This window comes from Lampetra fluviatilis, chromosome 16 (genome assembly GCF_964198595.1).
Source record: "Lampetra fluviatilis chromosome 16, kcLamFluv1.1, whole genome shotgun sequence".
NCBI lineage: Eukaryota > Metazoa > Chordata > Hyperoartia > Petromyzontiformes > Petromyzontidae > Lampetra > Lampetra fluviatilis.
In genome coordinates this window covers 11,178,767-11,203,388 of record NC_136290.1, presented here as the reverse complement: position 1 = coordinate 11,203,388, position 24,622 = coordinate 11,178,767, and the positions used below count along the sequence as shown (strand labels likewise).

At 43.4% G+C, this 24,622-nt stretch overlaps 2 protein-coding genes across 3 annotated transcripts in view; both read left to right on the top strand.

Moving 5' to 3' along the window:
- Positions 1 to 2,460: 2,460 nt before the first annotated feature.
- On the top strand, positions 2,461 to 12,109 carry SNRNP70 (small nuclear ribonucleoprotein U1 subunit 70). Its single transcript, XM_078863706.1, has 9 exons — positions 2,461 to 2,774; positions 5,579 to 5,641; positions 5,842 to 5,896; positions 7,119 to 7,183; positions 7,347 to 7,409; positions 7,675 to 7,756; positions 9,746 to 9,847; positions 10,389 to 10,476; positions 10,832 to 12,109. Exons 1-9 carry the CDS (start codon positions 2,628 to 2,630, stop codon positions 11,667 to 11,669), a joined length of 1,503 nt encoding a protein of 500 aa, XP_078719832.1. The 5' UTR covers positions 2,461 to 2,627; the 3' UTR covers positions 11,670 to 12,109.
- A 6,302-nt stretch (positions 12,110 to 18,411) lies between these two features.
- LOC144936529 (CD9 antigen-like) overlaps positions 18,412 to 24,622 on the top strand; it is a 37,375-nt gene continuing 31,164 nt past the window's right edge. For both annotated transcript variants that reach the window (XM_078863704.1, XM_078863705.1), the window contains exons 1-2: positions 18,412 to 18,771; positions 22,594 to 22,696. In XM_078863704.1, coding sequence (XP_078719830.1) covers positions 18,706 to 18,771; positions 22,594 to 22,696 — 169 coding nt within the window. In that variant the 5' untranslated portion in view covers positions 18,412 to 18,705. The remainder of the gene's footprint in view (positions 18,772 to 22,593; positions 22,697 to 24,622) is intronic.

The following is a 24,622-nucleotide window of genomic DNA, read 5'->3' as shown; positions in this document are numbered from 1 at the left end:
ATATGTGGAGCCGAAGATCGACAGGACTCCAAATGCATACTTTTTCATATTTATATAAGTGTTGGGGATGGCATTCCATGTTTCGAATACAAGTTTGTCCTGTTTGGGAAGGTTTTCAATATCACTCCATTTATGATTCTGAGCCAGAATGGCCTTCTGACGGGCAACATCCTCAAGAGTAGCGGTCAAGCATTTGAACTTGGACACCCATATATCTTTGTCGGCTATATCGGCCAGTTCCATCTCAAGATCAGGTTGACTTACACCTGCAAATGCAGTCATATTCAATAGGGATGGATCGATCGCCAGGGGAGTGACAGGGAAGGATAATGTCGTTTTTTCCTCTCTGAACTCACAGAATCGTTTCCCAAACGAACTTTGCATTGTGGTGATTGCAGACTTGAAATATTCCAAATTTATCGTATCATGACTTTGTTTGAACTCTCTCAAAGAGGGAAAGTGAGACAGTGTACCTCTCTGTAAATCTTTGACAAACACTGTCAACTTGCGCTCGAATGCCAAAACCTCCTCCAGCATGTGCAGGGATGTGCCTCCTTTCCCCTGAAGGGTTGTATTTAGCGTGTTTAGATGTGTTGTCATGTCTACCATAAAATGTAATTTTTCCAGCCACTCTGGCTGTTCCAGCTCAGCAAAGGTGAGCTCTTTGCTGCCCAGGAAGGTTTTTACTTCTTCCAAACATGTGACAAAGCAACGGCAACGTTATTGCCTGTCACCGGGCGGGCAGTGTGGAGCGGAGCGGCGACCTGTCAGCAGCGGCAACGCCAGAGCAGGTGTCACAGTGCGCCTCCTCCCCTCGCTAGCATCCGCCCCGGAGCCGCGGTCAAGGTTCAAAAGAGCCGCATGCGGCTCCGGAGCCGCAGGTTGCCGACCCCTGCTTTAAACTATAAACCAAACTATATACTCTTTGGTTCTTTCGGTAAAGTCACGTCGTGATCTATTAATATTCTATCTACATGACTTTACCGAAAGAACCAAAGAGTATGGATTCCTGCAGTCACGAAAGCTTCAAATTGTTTGGCTATCATTGTTGGCGACCTGGCTATCATTTTTTTGGTTCTTTCGGTAAAGTCACGTAGAAGGAAAATAATAAAATAATAAAAATAAAACATAATAAAATAATTCTCACGACGTTTCGGCCACGTCGTGAGAATTATTTTATTATGTTTTATTTTTATTATTTTATTATTTTCCTTCTACGTGACTTTACCGAAAGAACCAAGAAGATGAATCCCTGCAGTCACGAAAGCTTTAAATCGAAATTTAACTGGCTATCATTGTTGGCGACCTGGCCAACAATGATAGCCAAATAAAGTGGCTTATCATGTGCAAATGTATATCAGCCAAATAATCCGGAGCACTCCGAGAAACATCCACGCGATCACGGGGAGAACATGCAAACTCCAAATATACAGCAGGCGTCAGGGTCGGGATCGAACCTACGACCTCCTGCATACCAGGCGAGGTAGTTAACATCTCGTTCATCTGGATCATGGGTTGTTGCCAGGGGAGGTGATGACAAGCTACCTTATTACAGATAAATTCAGACCTCATTGATCACCCCGTGCCCTTATAAATCGCAACGTTCATCCAATAGGAAACCAAAATATAAATGCGAGTTCAAGGAACTGCAAACAAAAAACCCAATATAAAATGGTATAAACCAACAGGATCCGTAGTAAACATTTTAACAGCGGAATATATTCACACGTGCTCATTTTCCCAACACAATTTTAAGATTCAGCGTATATGTTCATATCAAAATAACTCTAAATGTGTGCATTCAAAAAGAAAAAATCAACACGTGCATTTCATATTCCAACAAAGGATGAATGTAGCAAGATGTGTACGTCCACTACTTATTTCCCGAGTGCATAATTGTTTGCTCAATGGCCACTAATTATACATTTGAAAATATCTACGGTGGATAACTTTGTAATATGAATTTATGATGTTGGTACAATTCAGTATCATTGTACATAACATTGTATTATTTCAAATATATCAGATCACGGTCTATGATCAACGCTTAATCATAGGCAGCATGTTGTCTATGCACCCCCATGATACATGAACAATAGCGCGATTCAAAGTGGACAATTGGAAGTGGAGAACAAAACATTACACATTATAATCTGTAATCATGATTACAATGCACAATGGGACTCAATGAGGCCTCTTTAGAAACCCAAGAAACCTAAATTAAGTAATTTGCATAAACACGCTTCCGGATCCGGGCGTGAAGAGGCTGTTAACAGCGCGCGGTGAAAAAGTAGTCCCGTAGACTTCTCCGCGTCGTACGAACCGATATCTTCACGGGGGGCATATTTGCAAACACGGCCGTCGTCGACCGAGACCCGCTCGACGCCTGTGTCGTGATTTCACCTTTTTGCTTCTCGTTCGGACACAATCTAAGACAACGCCGGTGTATCCATCCGCGCTACCACGTCCGCCCGCACGGCCATTTTGGAGTGGCGGTGGCTCGTGAAGGCGAAGCCTTTGGCTCGTTGCGCGATATTCCTTTAGAAACCCCCATTTCTTCCTCCTTTCCCCCTACATCATTTAACAACTAGAACAACAACGACAACGTCGTCTTGGAGAGGGCAACCATGACGCAGTACCTCCCTCCGAACCTGCTCGCGCTCTTCGCGCCCCGCGATCCCGTGCCGTTCCTGCCGCCACTGGCCAAGCTCCCGCACGAGAAGGTGCACAGGCAGCCCTACTCGGGCATCGCGGTCTACGTGCATCTCTTCGAGGTAACGAAACAAACAAACTCTACGACGAGAACCGTTCATAGCCGTGCGAGCTCATTTCGTCGTGAGTCCCGAGCTCACGTGGTTTTTTTTCGTCTCCATTTCATTCAATGGGTAGGCCATGGTGGAAGTTGTTTTTTGTGGCCCACGTGGAGTTTGAGGGCTCTTCACCCCACAGTTCCCGCCTAGCTTAGGCCAGCAGCGATGATGCCGTGCTTGTCGTGTGTGTTTTGCGGATTGTAAGCGGTGTGGAGAGGGTGTTGAAAGTAAAACGCACTTTTCCTAGCGTGTGCCCCGTGTGATGGCCATCGCAACGCTACAATTTGCGTTGTGATGGCCGTCGTCGTAGGCCGCTTGTTATGGGTTGGGCTTTGTGCTCGGGGGGCGGGGGGGAAACTTTGCTCTTAAAATCAAGCTGGTTTCTCGCGTGCGCACCTACCGCAGGTTAAGACGCACTCCAACGTTGGCTACTAACTACAGCACACACAGTATAATACGGTACAACAATGTACAGCGATTTGTGCTTCGCCTATAAAAAAAAAAAGTCGTGCATGGCAGAGTCGGCAGTGGAGTTTGTCAAGAAGCTCCCCAACCCAGCACGTGGAGGTAGCGAAACATCAACTTTATGCAGAACTACGCAGTTACTCCACGAATGCATCGAGGAGTTGTCCTGTGTGTTGTACAGACATGTTCTGCTACATCTTAAACGCCAGATCTAAAGTAAAGTTACAAATATAATTCATAATGGATTGCAGCAGCGATATTCTTATTTCGGCCAACAATGCTGCTGTTTGGAATTATGATTACCCTTCGTCTGCTTCATGGATTGTTGTATCGCAAGACCGTCTACAGATGGCGACAAGCCTGCTTGTAAGTCTTCATGTAGCATTGGGTAGATAAAACAGGATAAATAAAGGCTATGATGGTTGTCAACAAATATGCCATACGGCGATCACGTTGCTCCCTATATTATATTTATCGTGTGTTTACAGCCACGGCCATGGGGGTACATGTGCAGAATTGTTTTGCCAAGACGTTGCTGACGTATTTCATTAACCAAGTTGGTGATTGCGCTTTTAGCACGAAAGCCCCCGTGTCAAGACTCTAGAAGGGCCTGAATTGAGATGTACCATTGGCCAAGGACAGCCCAAATACTCTGTTTTTAAGATGTTATGAGTTAGTTCAATCAAATCATTCCATTACTCAGGAAAACCTCAATAGGGCTTAAATACCTTTTATGGAGGTAGTTCTGAATTGGAATAAAATGGTTCGTTCCCAGGAAAGCCTCACTTGGTCTCCACTCACTTTTGCACCTCCAATTAGTACAGTGCAAAATGAGTTCTACATGCAAACGCTTTTTCAGGGGGGGTAATATTTGGTCATTCCATTAATTAGCGCCTTGCATATGGGAGGAAACTGGAGTAAACTATCCACACAGAGGGTTGCACTCAAAGTTGCACACCGATTCATCTTATAATTCATTATACTGCCAGCTCGTGGGTGCATTTCAGCCCAAACCTACAACACCTGGTATTTACAGGCAGTCCCAAAATACCAACTATGCCTAACCCTGTTTTGCACGTGATGTTCAGTAGTGTTTGGAGTGGTGTTGTGTACGCCCCCTTTAAACCATGGTGATGTTTCTGCCATTAATTAAGAACTGGCCAAAACTCCCGATACAGTACCCTCCTAAGGAGTTTTGAGACCCAGCAGAGCTCTTCATGATAATGTCAATGTGCTAATGCAGGACCTTCCTGAGAGTCTGATTCCTGGGGCCTCTGCGCTGGAAAATTCAATGAAAAATTAAGCCCTGGTCTTAAGGCGACGTGAAGCTGGTCTGGAAAAAAAGTCAGATTCATTACCCTCAAATAAAAGTCATGACTGCGCAGGGCTTTTGGATGAATAGCTTCATAATTAGTGACATGGCTTCTTGCTGCTTGAGCCTTAAAGCGCTGGTAAATGGCTAGTGGTGCAAGATAATGGACTCCAGGGTATTTTTTGTTAAGCGATTGCATTGAATAAATTGCATTCAGTTAAAGTGTGCTTTTTTCAAAACGGGGGATCGTTAATATTGGCTCCCTTATCTCCAAAGACTTGTTTAAAAAAACATTTTGATGGTAGCATGGAAAACGATCAAAACATTACCGTCCAGCGGGTGATAGCAACATTTCTCGTTACTATTGGTGTAGATTTTACATTTAAGGAGAAGAGCATTGACTAGAAAGTAGTCGGACATTTTTATCAGGTGTGAGGTGGGACTCATGGACACTCAAAATGCAACAAAATGAGAAGTGCACGTAGAACGTGAATTGATTAACGCTTGGAATGTTTTTGAAAGAGGAACACAGGTCATGGAACAAACACAATTTGGATATGTCATATTCGACATTTTAAAAAGTTAATTTGGGCGGGAAACATTACTAGTGGATTGTGTGCAGATCGAGAAGACTGAAGGAATGGCAGACGAGCATATGCCCTTGAAAACAGCCATTTTGCAGATCGAGTAATTAATTCATTTACAGGGTCGAGAAGGATTTTGGCATAGCTGGACTGAGGGATGGCGAGAGAGTATGAAGGCCGCCATCTAGGCATGGATTGGCAATGTATCATGATTAGGAAAAAGGATTTGGTGTGGTTGAGGTAGCTCTGAAAGTGATTTCATAGCCATGTTTATTGCACCAAACTCTTAAAAGGAGTATCAAACGACTTCTCTAAATAAAGTGTATTCGGTTCGTTTTTGCAATCCTGCGAGCTTTGTGCGTGTGAGCAAACTAAACTTAAAGATGTGTTTCATCCATTCTGTGCAGGATCCAAAAGATGCACCACCCCCAACCAGAGCCGAGACGAAAGAAGAGCGTATGGAGAGGAAGGCACGTACTTTATATTTGTTGCTGTCCGTGTCGTGATATATATAATTACGGATACAACTGCACTAATTTTATTTAAATTTGGTATTACCTTGTATTTATTATTGCTAAAGTATCTGAGTCATGTATTTTACATTGTTTCTTGTCATGGTAGTATCTAATATGCATTTAACATGAATGTACGTGTTGTTTGTATTATTTAGAGACGTGAGAAAATTGAAAAGCGGGCACAGGAAATTGAGGAAGAGCTGAAATTATGTGAGTAATCTAATTTTCTCATGAGTTTTTCAACATAAAAGTCAATGTTTATCACCATCTTCAATAAATGACATCATTTATTATAACTTATGGATCAATTACTGATTTGGCCATTGAATGGCCACATAACTGTAGAACCTTTATTCACGTTGATCTGCGGGGTGCTGTTCATGGATCCTGTTATCTGCGAATATCAAGAGTCTCGGCCGATGAGGACAAATGCAGACAATGAGATAGATTTTCCACTAATTCCAGTTGATGATGGCCACAGGTAACAGGAATCATGACAGGTAACAAGGGCCAAGCATTCATTCGCAGACTGTCCACGGATATCAGGAGTTTAGCGCGGTCTGCCTTAACATAAGTGTGAGCCTAAAACCAGGCAGAGTAAAACGCCAGGTATCGTGCGGAATGGCAATTTGAACCGTTATTGTACCTTGCGTTGCATTAGACAATGCTGACATAGAAAGCATATCAATAAACTAATGAAGAAATAAATTTTAGGAACTATTGCAATTCATATTGATCAGCACCACTATCTCTATTGTCTTTGCACTACTGAATAGATTTTTCATTGTCAATCTATCATGAGCTTTGGACGCCACAATCTATCTTGCTTGGACTGATGGTGCTCCCCCTACGTGTGGTGGCCTTTCTGGCTAAGATATTCATCGTCCCATGTACTAATGCACAGCCTGACATAGAGAGCGCAGACTGCTGCAGAATATTGTGTTCTAGCGCCTCCATAGGACACCGCTCAGCAACAGAATATATCAGTGGTGTAATCAGGCCGTCATCTTACATCAACTCCCTCACCATCAATGTGTTGTCATCAAATCCAAGCCAGCAACCAATGGATGTGGGAATTAGGAATTTTCCACCAGGCTGAATTATTTTGTGCGCCATGCACAGGAGGAATAGTTTTCAGCCACTAGTGGGTGTTTGACCTCCAAATTTTTTGCAAATAACAGGAGTCGGCAGCATCAGACTATTTTACATACTGTTGATAAAATGCTTGATAAGATCATCAGATAATGGTACTATATTGTCATGACTGTTCTGCAAAATGGCTGTGGATTATAAATTCACCCACTGATAATAGGAGTTTTTGCAGACAGGTTCCGTGCGGATAATAATACGGGTGCAGATTAAATGAGTTGCATAAATGTATGCCAAAGAACTATTCAATTTTAATTTAACTGTTGCTTTTATTTCATTTCAGGGGATGCTCACACCGACACAAATGTCCAGGGAGATGCGTTCAAGACCCTGTTTGTTGCACGCATTGTAAGTACATTAAAACATTTAACTTGTAATGTCATGTTTAACCATTCACACGTGGATGCAACGATGAACAATGCATTTCTTTTCATAGTATTTGATGTTGCACATATTTTAATTAAACACTTAATTTTTCTGAATTGTAACAAACATTGTCTTCTATGTGCAGAACTACGACACTTCAGAATCAAAGCTACGGCGAGAGTTTGAAGTGTATGGACCCATCCGAAGGGTAAGTTAATTTTAGCCTTCGATTTAAAGCTTTCGTGACTGCAGTGATTCATCTTCTTGGTTCTTTCGGTAAAGTCACGTAGAAGGGAAATAATATTTTATTATGTTTTATTTTTATTATTGTATTATTTCCCTTCTACGTGACTTTACCGAAAGAACCAAGAAGATTAATTTTAGCCATCGTTACATTTTTACCACCTTCAGGAATGATGGTTTACTTTTTACAGAAACCGAACGTGAACTAATCAGGTGTGTCTTCCATACAGATCACCATGATTTACAACAAGGTGTCTGGAAAGCCTCGAGGGTATGCCTTCATTGAGTATGAACATGAGCGGGACATGCACTGTAAGTACCGCATGCAAAGAAGCCTGTGTTGAGATGCATCGAGCACATTTACAATACCATTTTGCATGTGTGTATTATGATGACTCGCATATGCTGAGACGATAGTATGCAGTTTTAACAATCGTAGAATTTTCTAGCCACCAGATTGTTTTATTTGCAGGTTTCCTTGTTCTACGCAGGTAAGTTATTGAGGCGAATCGCACCCTGTGGGGTACGATCAGATGCCATTGTCTTGTGATAAAGTAATTGTAGTTAGACCTTGTAAAATAAAAGTAATGATCTGCCAATTCATGTATGCTTAGTGAAATATATGTTTGGCTCCTGACCTAGATATTAATTTTCTGTTATTTCTGTTGTCACTGCAGCCACCATTGTGATGGCAATGGTCACTGCTGGCTTGCAGCTGATGCTAGTGCTGCCCCTAACATCTCGTTGTGTGGTTGGTATATGGGTTTGTATGATGGTAAGACCTGTCTCCACCACAAAGGTTAAAAAAGGCAGGTGTAGATTGGCGCTTTACCAACCAATTGGCTCATTTTTGTAACCCATCATTGATCTAACATAGACGTTGGAAAAGTGTCTTAATGCCTTGGGTGTGGAAGTCTCCTTTTTACTTTAGCTATAACTTTTGTCTCTACAAAGTTTATAGCGTTGGAAAGCTTAACTGTAGGATATAAAGCTGATGGTTTTCCTGTGAATGGAAGTGTTTTGGGTATAAAGTAGTTTAAAACTTAAACTGGATATTTATTTTTTGCATAGTCTGGCTGGATAGTTTGGGCTGGGACGTTTGTATGCCTTAATGTTTGGGAAAGGTTTTCTTACGAGATTTTAACATTGCAGACCCGTGAGTTTGGCTAAGGGTTTGATTTAATTTTTTAGTGTTTTTGTTTAAAAGTTAACGTAACATTTGAAATAGCCATATTTAGGATTGTTAGTCAACATTTAGGTTGGTTTCGTGCATTATGGATGCTGTGAAATAAGGTCTTCAGCCATAGAGTATAGTTTGCAATACTTGATAATACACAACTCTCTCGCACATAGTATAACACGTAGCTTCACAGCTCACACTTGTAACATTCAATATACATTGGTCCATACAAACTTCCTCAAACATGACAATTGAACACGCACATGTTAGCGCACGAGTTTTTTTTTTACCCGCACGCATAATCCCCACGTCGCAATAAATAACACTTAATATATTGTACAAGCATTGGCTAATTAAATACACTTTATAAAGTGAACGTGGCAAAAAAACACTACTTAGAAACACTAGACACTGAAAACACAACTTTCAGGTAAGGTCGGGTAGGTATAGAACGTGGCGGCAAACTTCGACGTGTCCCGAAGATTGTTGAAAGGCCCGAAATTGAACTCGGCAAGATAGCGGATCTGCAGGCTCTCTGTTTGTTGTAAGTAAACGAAGGTAAATCGACTTCGTTTAGCCTTCCTGTATTTAATGTGCTTTCATTTATTTTGTTTTTAGGCTAACGGAGTGGATGGAAGTCTGTTTCCAGTGTTTCCCCACTGCAAACTGAAACCAAAAAAACTTAATCTCTTAATGCAACAATTGCAAAATAAGAGATTTGTTCCCCTTCTTGGCACGTGAAGTGTTGCTAAACTTAGCCCCAATTGCTTTTCGGCCAGCAACAGAGTAGTGTGGGAAACTCTGTCCTTGTGTTGCGGTGGTTGTGCTGTGAGTGAAGCCACCATTGTTACGTGGCTATGTGGCATGAGTGTGGTCTCAATGTGAGCAATTCTGTGCACCTAACGTAACTTTTTTCTACAGAACGAAGCCGAACATTGTTTTTAAACGTTACGTGTACATGCTGCTTAATTTTGTTCTTGCAGTCGTCCTCTGGAATTTCATGAAGACCTGTCGTCAGAACACAACGATTTATTACAAAATATATAAATTATATGTTAACATTTGTTCTTTTTGCTCATTTGTTGCAATGCCCTCATTTGTGGGCAATGGTTTTGTTTTAGCTGCGTACAAACATGCTGACGGCAAGAAGATCGATGGAAAACGAGTTCTGGTCGATGTTGAGAGAGCTCGCACTGTGAAGGGATGGCGCCCCCGTAGACTTGGTAAGTCAGTGTGTGTGCGCTAAACTTGTAATTTCACACTAAACAAAGCAGTTCACAAAGGGGTGCTAAAGAACCGTGAGAGAAAAAGTGCTGCTGCAAAACAGCCCAATTTTTCGTATAATGGTGGCAATTTTAAACTGGAAAAATTCTTGAGTACTGTACTTGAGAATTTACAGTTTTTACAACCAAACTGCTGATACTTGGGCATTCGGCTCCGGTGTCTGATAACATCCTAAGACATTTTTGGGTTGACATGTCATGTTCCATATTGCACTTCTGTGAAGATGCTAGTCAGCAAGTGCATTTTGGAATGTGACATGTTGACTCCAGTCATCAGCTTTAACTTGGGGGGGGGGGGGGGAGTGGTGTTGATGAGAATTAAGAATGACACCTGCAACTTAATGTAAAACAAAAATGTTTAAATTTAATCTGGAAAAAATGGGTCCACAAATGGGATTAAAATCCGATTTTTTTTTTATTTTAAGTGACATGTCCACGTAAGTATTGTGATTTTGATGATCCGATGATATTGTGTCTTCAGGTGGAGGGCTTGGTGGAACCCGCAGAGGAGGCTCTGATGTCAATATTAAGCACTCTGGTCGTGATGATATGCGCCACAGTGAAGAAGGGTAAATGCACCATTTTTGCTTACCTAAAAATATTTTTGTATATGTTTTCATTGCAACTCAATACGAGCCTGATACAATACACCAATCGCAGGGTGGGGGGGGGGACAAACTTCACGTACAGCAACCCAATTTCGGCTGGACAGGACCCTATGTAGAACAGGGTTTTTCAAAAAAATGTAAGTTTCTCTAGAGCTCACTTTCCTGGGAAATTGATTTATATATGTAATCGAACTTGATATATTTAAAAAAAGAGTTCAAAACCTCGATTATTCATTTATAACGTAATCATCGAAGAAATGTGTACATGCTATATAATAATAGCCGTACATGGTTTCAACTGAATTTTTTGTTACAGCACACGGGAACGAGATCGCGGAGAGCGAGAACGAAGAGAGCGGAGCCACGAACGGGTTCGCGAGCGCGACGGGGAGCGGGAACGCCCCGAGAAGAGCAACACTCGAGAGCGTGACCCTCCACGCGAGCGAGAGCGCGACGCCCCCCGCGAACGGGATGCTACACGCGACCGTGGTGGCGAACGGGATAGGGATAGAGATCGGGAGCGGCGACGCAGGTCCCGCAGTGGCGGGGCTCGCGAGGGCCGGGAGGAGCGCAGCAAGGATCGCGATCGTAAGAGGCGCAGCCGCAGCCGTGACAGGAAGCGAGAGGAGAGACCGGAGGGCGAGGTGGGCATAGAGGAAGGGCACGCCGGAGACTTGCCGCACGAGGGAGCGGACAACAAGGAGAATTTTGCAGAAGGCACCGAAGGCAAGGCAGAGATCGTGGGTGAGGAGGGAGGCAGGGAGCGCGATAGGGAGCGCGATCGCGACAAAGATCGCGACAGAGAGCGAGAGCGTGGCGAAAAGGGTCGCGATCGTGAGCGAGATCGCGATCGCGACAGGAAGCGCGGTCACAAGGATAAGGACAAAGACAAGGAGAGAGACCGCGAGAGGGATCGCGAGAGAGGTGGAGGCGACCGTGAGCGTAGGCGCGATAGGGATCGGGACCGGGAGCACAGGCGTGATCGCGATCGCGAGCGGGGCAAGGATGCCAAAGAGGAGAATGGTCAGGCAGCCACAGGTGGTAGTACTCAGGAAGCGGAGCAAAATGATGAGTCCATGCAGTCCGAGCCACCCACTGAGGCATCGCAGGATGGCTACCAGCAGGTGGATAAGTTCATGACCGAAAATTACTAGAATGACATCGTCGAGAGCAATATAGCAAGTGAGATTCCAAACAATGTTCACATTTGTGATGGTTATACCTTAATGTCATGAGTGTGCCAATAATTCTGAAGTGCTTGTTATGTTCAAGAGTAATGCATATTGTTTTACTCCACTACATAGAGGTACAGGTAAGTTAGATGTCTTTTTAAAATGACTTCATAAGGAAATGTACATGTTCCAATTGGCTAGGTTTTGTTTTTACTTTGTTTTGTCAGTGCAATGATAACTGCTTGTTGGTGGTGTATTTGATTTTTTTCATTTTCTGGATTAGTATTTTCAATAAAAGCTCACGCAAAAATGTGCTCCTGTATTTGATGAAATTATAGTTGGTAGATGCTGATATATAAAATGAAACTGTTCGTTGCTGTTCTGCGGAGTGCTACAGCTTTAATAAACTGAAGAAAATTGTGGTTCCTCTGTGTGGCACTTATAACAGTGCAATGGCTCTTGTACAGCACTCAAATATCTTGGAAATTTAAAAATATTGTTAAAACCAATTGAAAATCTGCCCTGAGTAAACCTATAGTTTAAGTAGAGAAAGCTGCTGTCATACCAGATCTTGGCAGATATTTTCAGTTTGTAATATTTTGCCTCTGTCCTTGAGCATCCAGCTTATAGGGTAAATTCCATTTGGGCATTATAAAGTCCAAATGTTCGTGTTAATTGATAAGACTTTTTTAACCTGTTCTCTAAAGAACTTTGCAATACTGACCATATCATTAGGTGGTACATAAACTTGTGTTCCAAATTTTTATTTTATTGAGAATTCCAGGTCCCATTTATTGATGTGCGTTTAGTTTCACTCTTGTTAAATCCTTTAATGTATACACACCAACACCTTGGTGACTGTATCAAGGCTTGGCCACTAATTGTTGAGTACTTCACAAAAACGTGCAAAAACTTCCGGTTGTGGTTTTAGCATTTTCTATCCAGATTTTTCAGCTTTTTTCCTTTGCTGTCCTGTCATCTTCAACTTGTACTTTACTTTTTTGGGAGAGCTGCAGCCCATCCACTAGCCCATAGTTTTTTTTGTATGGTGTCTTATGAGCATGCACCTTGTATTTATGAATTGCCTTGAGCATTTTACGATCTTTTTTGCCACTTGCCCAATTGTAGCGCAATTATGCTATTAGACAGAAAATCGAGCACACTACTGATCATCCGGTTTAGTTGAGGCCAACTTTGAACCTGGAATCTCGGTAGACTGGTCAAAAAGAGCTTCATAGCTCATCGGATTCCTCCAGGATAACGATTCCGTTTCAGCAGTGTTGTGCTGGGACCTCGGAATATAATAAAAGGCTACCCCAACGTCCCTCCATAGCAGAGCTGCTACCTGAACCCATTTATCACGGCCAAACGTCCTGCGTTTCCTGGGGGAAACGTTTCCGTAATTGCTTAATACTTCAGAGGACGAACGCCTTCTGGAAAGCATTTCAACGCACGTGCAGGATTTTTCTTAATTTTGAACTTTTAAAAATGGCAAGAGATGTCAGCATGGGCATTTGGTAGGTTTGTTTTCAACACTGGATTGTACAAGTTAGATATCATCGCTGCCCCAAAACAGGAACCGTTTAAGCAACAGCTGTTGTGTTAAACCGTTAAATATCATGTTTCTCATTCATGCACGTGCTGTTTGCCGGCATCTGTTCAGTCCAGGGCGCACAAATGTGGTTATGTGGCGATCAACACTGCCACATCCCCTAGTGCTAATGCTATCACAACATTCACTCCTATGTTAACCTAATTACTGTTTACTTTTCCAGTTACATATATTTTGTAGATATATAGAATGATATCCAACACATGTCGAGCAAAACCTTGTTATTAACATCAGAATAACGTCCCACTGCTGGACAAAGGCCTCCCTCATTTTCACATCTTAATGTCCTTAGTATTGTCCAGTAGTAGCATGTGAACTGTGATTTAATCTCGCTGACATTTTTTCTGCCGTTTTCCGATGCTTTGACACTTGTATTTACCAGAGGTGTGGACTCGAGTCATGTGACTTGGACTCGAGTCAGACTCGAGTCATGAATTTGATGACTTGCGACTCGACTTGGACTTGCATAACAATGACTTTGTCCCACCTATGAGATGTGGACTCGAGTCATGTGACTTGGACTCGAGTCAGACTCGAGTCATGAATTTGATGACTTGCGACTCGACTTGGACTTGCATAACAATGACTTTGTCCCACCTATGGTATTTACTCTGATCATTCAATGCATTTAATACCGTACTCTCAGTTAATATGTTGGGCCATAACAAAACAAACATACACTCGAATAACATTTCAATCGATTAGCCGAAACGTGAAAATTAGCTTTGGGTTTCAAGGTAGCGACATAGAAGCGATGAATCAACGGTACAGTGTTTGCATTCATGCAGCGTTTGTTTAATGATGTCTCGTGTGGTCACTGTTGTAGGAAACTTGCCTGGATTTGATTCCCAGCCAATTCTTAATGGGTTTCTTAATTTTATTTGGCGGAAATCCTTAACGGAGTCTGAAGTCTTCAGGACATTCTGCTTTGTCATGTTTGACAAAACCCACATCGTTTTAGTTGATTTGAGGAAATCGTGTAAAGCATTACATAATGCATTAAATATTTAAAAAAACGGAAAGTGAATATTTCATTTTTCAATGGTTAATGGTCGGATGAAACAGTGACGCAGTGGTTCGTGCATTGTACTCTGAACACAGTGACTTGGGGTTAATTCATGGGCATGGCTAACAAGTGGCAAGTGACTTCTGAACTGACCTTGGGCTCCACTTTCCCAAAGCGCAACTGAGCCTTATAAAGTATGGCCAAACAAGCCCCAAAGCGCACTCATCAGCGTGACAAAATAGTGGTCAAACAGTCACGATGATCGAACAAACGTGGGAAGACCTTCACCCATCAGCGGATTTCCCTGCTTACCATCGGCTTGAATGTCACTCTACATAAAAGGCACATTACTTGATTGTTGGTGTGACGTTTATCAGTGTTGAGAACGAGACATTCTAGATCGTAACGCTAACTGCCCAAATTTTAAACCCACCAAATTCAATGTTGCTATTGTACGTATTTGAAGATTTTTTTTCCCCTGGGTTTAAGCATAGCCAACTTATCACCAAATAACCTGAAAGTGCCCGACCATGTCAGATCCCGGAAATTAAGCAGTTTTGAGCCTGGATAGTGCTTGGGTGTGTGACCCCAATGCAGGCTCGGACTGACCCGGAACAGCCATAGGGTATGATAATTGGTTTTTTACCCTTCTATCTGGCAACAAAACTGACACCTTTTTACAAGGAGTCATGTTTGCATAGACCGCAATACCTGCAGTCATAATACAAACAAAATACATAACTCTGATAATGTGCACTGTCCTTGAAGTTGATTGGTCCACACCCGAGACTAGGCTCTAAGGAAAGCTGTCTCGGGTGTGGACCAATCAACTTCAAGGACAGTGCACATTATCAGAGTTATGTCTTTTGTTTGTATTATGACTGCAGGTATTGCGGTCTATGCAAACATGACTCCTTGTAAAAAGGTGTCAGTTTTGTTGCCAGATAGAAGGGTAAAAAACCAATTATCATATTTTTACTGGCAAATGAGGTTCCCATAGCCATAGGGTAATCCGGGCGTGCATGCCATAGGGCATTCCGGTGGGCCGGTCCATGCCGAAGGCCAGTCTGTGTGGGGAAATTGCAAATGTGATCAGAGTAAAAATTATTGCCTTCAATGTGCACGCTTCATTGCTTATCTACGCTCTCAACTGGCATTAAGCCTCCATATTCGGCAGCTCCAAAGATAATTTCTCACCGGCCCATTTGTGTTTTTTTGGACCAGCACAAATGGGCGAATACGATCCGCAACGCAAAATCACGCGAATACGTCGTCACATCGAAAATCGAGCTACCAGTGCACCGTTTGTCGCACAACCCATCAGCAAAATAAAAATTGCCCTTAACCCGAATTCGGGCCGGTGTGTTTATAAATGCCTGGGTAGATTTTGTTGTCCCAGTCCGTCACTGCCGCCGTGCCAAAAAAACCAGGTGCTGTAGGCTGCTGTAATGCTAGGTTATCAGCAGATGGCAGTGCATAAAAACCCATTGCAATGTACTGAACTAATCCCCAACATCGTTTTATCCCCACCTTTAACCCGCACTGACCAGCGTGGTGAAGTACCGTCAAGCAAACCTCACGACCTCCCATGGTGTGGGAGTCATGATAATTCGTATTAGTATAACCTATTTGGTTTTGTTAAATGTAATCGCTTCCTGTTATCGTTTAAGCGGTATTTTCCGTTTAAATAAAAACTTTATAAGAGACGGGAAGTGGGTGAGTTCATATAAACATAACTTTTAAATATAACAAAAAACGCATCTCAAAACTCTGGTCCACGTGTCTGCATGTGCCTAATCGAGCTAGATTACCTTGTTTCTGGTTCACGTATATGTGCTATAGTTGTTACAGTATAAATATATACATACAGTACGTGCAAATCAGTGGCCTAACTACCTTATCAGCTCAGGGGGTACGACAATCGGTCAGATGGGGCCCCAATGTTAGATTTGTCTCGCACGGTCGCACCTAGGGCTATTATAATTCGTGCCTCCTTTTGCCTAATCACATCGTTACGCTCACGATCCCGAACATTTAACGCTGTAGGGGCGCTCCGTCTTTACAAAATAATTGTTGTTTTTATTGGATCTTTCGGTAATGTCACGTAGAAGGGAAATAATAAAATAATAAAAATATCAAACATAATAAAATTCTCACGACGTTTCGGCCACAACACAAGCAGTCGTCCTCAGGTGAAGAATAGAGCTGTCGGAAAGACAGCGTCCTAATGTCCCGACAGCTCTGTTTTTCACCTGAGGACGGCTGCTTGTGTTGTGGCCGAAACGTCGTGAGAATTTTATTATGTTTTAAATTTTATTATTTCCCTTCTACGTGACTTTACCGAAAGAACCAAGAATATGAATCCCTGCAGTCACGAAAGCTTTAAATCGAAGGCTAAAATTAACTTACCCTTCGGATGGGTCCATACACTTCAAACTCTCGCCGCAGCTTTGATTCTGAAGTGTCGTAGTTGTTGAAAACATATCTCGAGGTAGTTGCCAAGGGGGCCCCAACTCGTAACTTTGGCCACCAGGAGGGGGTGTCGGGTGTGCAAGGCGCGCAAGTTTGCCCGAGCTAGTTAAGCTGCTGATGCAAATGGGATTCAGTTTCATTTATTTGGTATAGCCCTGTGAGCCATTCGGCTCTTGAATCGGGTGCAACTGCAACAAACAAAAAACATGAACAAGAAAACATCTTAAAGCGACTATGTGAAAACAGAAAATCCAAGAAAATACAGCAAAATATTGCAGAAAAAGCACCGTACACCAACGCTGTGTGCAAAAATCCCAGTGGGATGCAAGTCAAACAACAACAACCACAAGACAACTTAGATTAAGGCCATCAGTCTAACTCCGTACTACAACAAACAAACATGGCCAAACCAATTTTTTTTTCGAAATCACCGCAATAAAGCCATAAAAGCAATGTAACAGTGATCATAGGACCTGTGACCGAATTTTCACAATAAACAACAAACAACATGTACCACCAAACCCTGCAGCCATAGCTGGCTGCATGAATCACTCCACAACAGCAGGAGCATCAGTTGGAGTATCAACATTTTTCAATGCACCTTGTGGATTGGGATGGACACGTCGCTCGGAGGGGTGATGGCAGACAAAAGAGTGAACACGTCGAAGGAGATGGAGTCAAGAAATCGGCAAATGTGTGCCGGCGCTTGGATGGATTTGCAGAACCGTGAGAGATCGACCATGATTGAGTACGATTATTGCAACACATGTCACGCCATAGGATAACAGCAAGCACACTGAGTGACCCCATGCGTGTGATGTGTGTAAAAAAACCAGCCACATGTACACGCACAGCCCTTTTCGTCAATCCCCTGGTGGATGGATATACGTTATTAATTGGCGTTGCAATGTAACCGTGGGGAAATGTAGTTCGTGCAAGAATTCGAATGTCGTGATTGTTGACATGCAACAACACACGATGGGGCTTTCTCACATCTAAATTTTTTCGAATACTGCAATTATAATAAACAGCCAATTGCCAGTCCACCGATGGATGAGCGCCTTCCCGCGCTGTTGCAGGTCGTGTGTGGTTATGTGGCCATACTTCACGCTGGGGGTGGTGGGTGGATAACACATTCTCCTGCGGAGGGAGCTGGTAGGAACGTTGGGTTGCTCGGTCAATGGCCAGGGTCAACGGAGGCGTGGTGTATTCCGCAAATATGCCCGACTGTGAGGGCGGGCACAAGCCGGCGTGAGTAGGTTAAACGTTGAGTTTTATAAGGGCACTACGGGGTGACCAGCCCCTCCCCACCCAGCCCCTCCCCACCCAGCCCCTCCCTCCCCAACCAGCCCCTCCCCACCCTCCCCACACAGCCCCTCCCCACCCTCCCCACCCAGCCCCTCCCTACCCTCCCCTCCCCACCCAGCTCCACCCTCCCATCCCCACCCAGCCCCTCCCTGCACGACGGACGGACACAATAATCCCCTGTGGGCTGGTGGAACCAGTGGGTTCCTACCAAGCCATCTGTGGCACAACACTCTCACCAACCACCACGTTGTTGAATTCCCAGCCTCGCTCTGCACCTGCAATTCGACTTGGGCGTCACAGGAGGGCGCCTGCTCTCGCTGCTACGACGGACGACGATGATGTTGGAACGAGTGGGTAGGAGGAGGAGGAAGGGTGGTGGTTGTTAAAAAAAAAGCCCCGCTCAACTGGGGAGAGAGAGCGAACGAGTCAGGGCACAGAGAAATAACAGCGCCATCTTCTCGTCGCCAGTAGAAGCACTCTGTGTGTGTGTCTCTCTCACCATATCTCACTCCTCCTCATCCTCCTCCGCGTCTCTCTCCCCTTCTCTCCTCGGCTCAGCATTTCATTCTCGGCGCGTCTCACGACGCTCAGCAGCGGCAGCAGCAGCAGCATCATCAACAATGGGCGTCAAAGGCTGTATGAAATGCGTCAAATACCTCCTCTTTGTGTTTAACTTCGTCTTTTGGGTGAGTTTCGTTCATTTTTGCGGGTTTTTTTTTAGCTGCATCGCTCTTCCGTGGGAGGCATCCATCCAGCAGTGGATTTAATCACGACCGCTGCTGATTATTATGAATGGAGACCTGTAATGCTGGACTTAGACGTGGGATGCGTGTGTGTGTGTCTCTTTGCATTGGCATACATTGTGTGCTTGCACACGTCACGTTAACAGCAGCAGCAGTGGTGGAATGAATTACTTGACCGCCAACATCATCACGGCAGTTCTCACGGCTGCAAATGTGTCAATCCACTGCTGGATGAGAGCCTCTCCACGCCGTGTGGGTTACTTGATCATACTTCACCACGCTGGTTCTTTAGCCTGGTGTTTGTTTTAATCACCGCTACCAGGCGCGCGTGTGTTTTTTTTTGTCACTGCGTGTGTGCCTGCATAATGAATATACACGTATGGAAGGAGACTGTTGTGGAATATTTAATATTTAAATTATATTGATAGGACACGTTTGAATAGACGAAATGGTTATGTTTGAATAAGTGCAAAAAAAAAAGAACCCGTAAGTAGTATTGTGTGTTTAAGGTCTATAAGTAATTGGTAAGATCCCGTTAGGAATTTAGGGCGTGGGACCGCAGAGATTTTAACGGCGCTTGTTTAACGCAGTGTGACCATTTGTAGTATGTAGCACTAATTTATTTTTAAAATCTTCAGACGTGCACTGGGCTGATGTTTTTTGTTTGTTTAATGATCTGTGGCTTTTCTTGCTGACCTGACGAAAGCCCATGCAGTGTATTGCTGCAGTAAAAGACGACAATTGCATTCAATTACCCACAGCTTGGCGACGTACAAAAAACGTCTTTGCATTAGAATTGCATTGTAGTATTCAGTACTGGGTGTATAGAGTATGTATGGGTATCGATCCATAACCATTATATCCACGGGGGTGTTGGTACTTGTATTATAATTATATAAGATCGAGAATAGTTACGTAATCGATACTGATAGAAAATTAAACAAAATATCTACTTGGACTTTGGTAATGTTCGGGTCGGTGTCTCTCACACTATTGATAATTAAAATAAAATTTGTATATATTTTTTGACGAATTAATTGGACACAAAACTACATACAGCACGATCAGTTTTTTTTAGTCAGCAACATTACCACCTCGGTAGGAATAAGTTCAACTTTTCCCCCTATTAGAGAAATCAATTTGCGAAAGTCTAATAAACACCGTGGACCCCTCTCCCATTTTACTCAATCGGCCGTGGCCATGGCTCCCACAAAGGCGCTGGGAAAACATTTGCTGGTAATTGCTCCACGTTTTGTGTAAAAAAAAAAACTTCTTGTACACCCTTTGTCTCTTCAAACATGGGTTTGAAACGGCGTTCGTTTTGAGAATTCACAAGTGCCCTTTCTATGCCGTTGCACAGTATAAATACACTGTTGAGGACTGGGTGATGGATAACAATGTGCAGCGTTCTTAGGGGCTAATTGAGTGCTTAACCCGACTTGTAGCCAACTCGTATGCTCTTAGGAATGCATAACAAAGTATAAATACAACGTCTAAAATCCATTACAGCTTGTGCAAGCCCAGACAAGAAGTTTTGACGCCTAATTATACAACGCCTCTTGGACATTTCTTTTGCTCCATGAAAATTATCCAATGCTGCCAGATCTACGCAGCCACACCAATTGGCACACCATCGGCGTCTGCTGCACGTGTGCTCATAACCGCTGTGATGCACCAAGGTGGTCCCCCCCCCCAGGGCGGTTTGTGGAGATAGAGTCACAGCCCTGCATTGGCTTGCTCACGGTACCTGCTGGTGGAAGGGCCTCCAACAGGAAGGAGCTCTCAAAAAGAGCCCATCTAGAGAGGGGGTCCTTTGGAATGGTCATTTCCAAATGGTTCCAGAAGCACACAGCCACAATACGCAACCTCCTCACACACACCCAACTGCAAGCGTGCATATATGTACGATTCACCCGTGCAATGCTCCAAAGTGGCCCGTGTCTGTTTCAGGAGAGTCACTTTATTCCACTAACAGTTGGGAGAGGCGTTTGACCCGTGTCAATGATCATCGCGGAAGCAGCCTCCGAAACGGAGAGTGTCTGTAATGCATTTACGTCAGTGGTCTCTTACCATCAATGCCATTGAAATCCCAACGTTTTTTTCTCATACGCCATGTTTGCCCTCTTAATTTAATTAAAACAGCCTCTCTGGGAGCCTTATGTCCGAGTTATTTGCGTGCCACACTTACCCCCTTACTATTAGCTGAGTGCAAGAGCGGACAGTAGGCGATTGCATTGAGTGGTTCGTGATGTTTTAAGTCTTATTTGCCAATCTCTGTGTCATTTTGCTTAAACAATAAACACATCAACACAGGCGGTTGGTGCTGTGGTGCAATGGGTTGATTCCATCTTTTGCGGGCGCAGTAGTTGAAATAATATCTCAAATCTCTCCCCCCCCCTCCTCCAGATCTCTCTATACTCATTATAAATGGGTATGCCACGATCAGTTGATCAGCAAGTGTGGGGACTCCCAAATATCCCCAGCCCTTTGGCCAGCCGTTGCAAGAGCTCACCCTTGAAAAAAAAATATCTGCATAGCTCAATGGATCATTTACACGAATAATTAACTTGTGAGCTCCCTTTAATGGAGGGCCTTCTTGCACAGCGGTGGCGTGAGCAAGCGATCGCAGGGATGCACCCTGGCCGTTGTATTTTTTACCAAACACAAAATGAATGCCATACAAATCTTACAAAGAGTAATGCACGAATATTCTTTGAATCGCGTAGATAGGTTCTAAGAAAATAACAAAAAATGCCAAGAAACTACTACTTGTTATTTTTTGTTCTTTTCTTTGAAGCTATCTACGTGACTTTACCGAAAGACCCAAAGAATATGAATTCCTGCAGTTACGAAAGCTTTAAGTTGTGCACGCATATTTTTGGAATTGATCGTCATTCTACATTGTCGACTGATTGACACTTTTATTACAGTAGTGAATTGTCATAATTCTTGTCACTAAAAAAACCCGAAAGTAGCTCAGCATGTTGTCAATCGATGCAGCCCATTCTTCACAACCCTCATTGCAAGTGGAGCACTGGGATTCTATTGGTCATAACTGTAATCCCACTCAAATGTGCAGTATATCTTTAGTGGCTTCTATTGGCGATGCCCTGCATCTTCTAATGTGGAAACTGTGAGTTACTGCAGGTGCTGGGAAACACACGTGTCCCCTAGCTCTTCTGTCCTTGCAGACTTTCATCAAATTCGAGAGCAGATTTTCATCCAGTCACAGATTTCAGTTGATGCAATAACAAGGCATTTTGCTCCTTTAGAGTGTGTTGTGGGGTTAAAAGTTATGGGTTGTGGCTTGGGTTAGGGCTTATAGTTTACACTGGGGATAGGATTGAGCATTGGGGTTAGAGTTTGGGTCCGTATATAAATTCACGCTTTAGCCGTGAATAATATATTTTTTTCAGAATTTAAAAGCTGGCTTTAAGCGTAGTTTACAATTGTCTTAATGGCTTCACAAATCACATGCGGCTAAAAAATAAAACATTAATTCTAGATTTGAAGCTTTCGTGACTGCAAGGATTCATATTCTTAGGTTTTTCGGTAAAGTCACGTAGGTAAAAAATTCAAATTAAGATTAATAAAAGTAAAATAAAATAAAAAAATCACGACGTTTCGAAACGTCGTGATTTTTATTTTATTTTACTTTTATTAATTTTAATTTTAAATAAAATATTCTTGCTTTTTTAAAAAGTTTGCTCGTGCTGTTTTGGGATATGCCACTCGTCTTTTCCGTGCTTGTGATGTCACGGACAGCTGGCCGGAGGCGCGGTGTTGGGGATCGCCTTGTGGCTGCGCTTCGACTCCCAGACCAAGGATATCTTTGACCTGGAGGGATCCCCCTCCACCTTCTACACTGGTAAGAACGATTGGCTCTGGTCTGATCCCACAAAGCCTGTTTCCAGAGCATACTACAGTGGGCGCAGCTGTGCGGCGTGCGTTCTTTTAGTTTTATTAAATCAAAGCCAGAGATTGTCTCCACGGCACGAGTATTATATTCTTCTGGCATGCTTTGATTTGCGATGTTTCATATGCTAGTGCCACGCTGTGCCCGGACTGTTGGCAGTGCATCACATACACATTGGAAGCTCCCATCATCTGGGTGTTTGCCTCCGAGTGCAGCATTTCCATTATATACGGGTTATGTGAGTGACATGGATCACAAACATGGACAATGGCAAAGAATATGGAATACAAACTGAAAAGCGCACAAGGAAGGACGGAGAGGTGTATGATTCGACTTACACTGAGAGACAGGAAGAGAAGGAATACGAGAATTTAAAGATCTTGCGCAAGTTCGAGAAAAATTATTCGCCGTCAAGATAAATAATTGGGCTTGCGGAGACGTGTCAAGAGAAGAGGGGGGGGGGGGTGGCCCGGTGGTCGAGACTCATGATGGAATTGGCATCCAATGGAGGAAACATCCGAGAGGATCTCCACTGTGGAGATTGAGTGATGAAATCAGCACGTGTGCAGGAGATAGATGGAATGTTGCATTGCCGGATGGCAGTGACTTGGCCAGTCCTTCATCCAGCAGTGGATTGAACATGGCGATGAGACGTTTGGCCCTGTGATGCTTAACTGAACGAAGCAGAATTACGTTGTCTACAGCTTAATAATCAGTGTGACTTATTAATCAGTGATTTTGATGAGTGTGCGTTAGTGTAAATTTTCACGTGGGCATGAATATTAATGAGGGGGGGCCTCTTTTGCAGTGACGTCACGCACGGATGTAGCACTGCTGCGTAGATTTATTTTTTACCGTCACTCTCTGTAAAGAAACGTCATATTTGAAGCGACTTTGCGAAATTAATTATTTAATTCCGCTCTAGAAGGTAAAAATCCACCCACTCATGAATATTAATGAGAGGGGGTGGGCCTCATGTGGAGTGACGTCACGCGGGGGGGGTGGGCCTCATGCGGAGTGACGTCACGCGCGGGACGGACAGACATTTCTTGGTGATTATAGATGGTAATAGGCAGAGGTGGGACAAAGTCATTGTTATGCAAGTCCAAGTCGAGTCGCAAGTCATCAAATTCATGACTCGAGTCTGACTCGAGTCCAAGTCACATGACTCGAGTCCACATCTCATAGGTGGGACAAAGTCATTGTTATGCAAGTCCAAGTCGAGTCGCAAGTCATCAAATTCATGACTCGAGTCTGACTCCAGTCCAAGTCACATGACTCGAGTCCACACCTCTGGTAATAGGCATCGGATTACACTTATTATGCATGCATTTTTTTTATTCACATGCAAATTATAATGTTGACATTACATTTATGCTAACAGAGCACACGAAACTGCAAATGAGGCAGGATAGATTATTAACATTAAACGAGGCTGTCAAATTGAGACAAAAACGCACTCAATTTGTAAGAGTTCATGAAATCTCTTTTAAATGAATTGTCACAGACATGCGTTCAACACTGTGTGAAATGTGCATCACTTGGCAGGTGCATCTGTGGGATATGTCACGCCATCACTTAAAATGTGTGATTTGAGAGCCTGCTGTATATGCAGCCAGTTTATGAATTCCAACTGTGGTCATGTTATGGAATTGCATGAGGATCACAGTACTGTACAATATATACTGACTTCCACTTTAGCGCAGTGAATGTGTTTATCAATTGATCACTTTGTTAAGGGCGCCACGGTGGCTCGGAGATGTTAACTACCTCGCCTGGTATGCAGGAGGTCGTGGGTTCGATCCTGACTCTGACAATGCCTGCTGTATATTTGGACTTTGCATGTCTCTCTCCCCGTGGTCGTATGAATTTTTATCC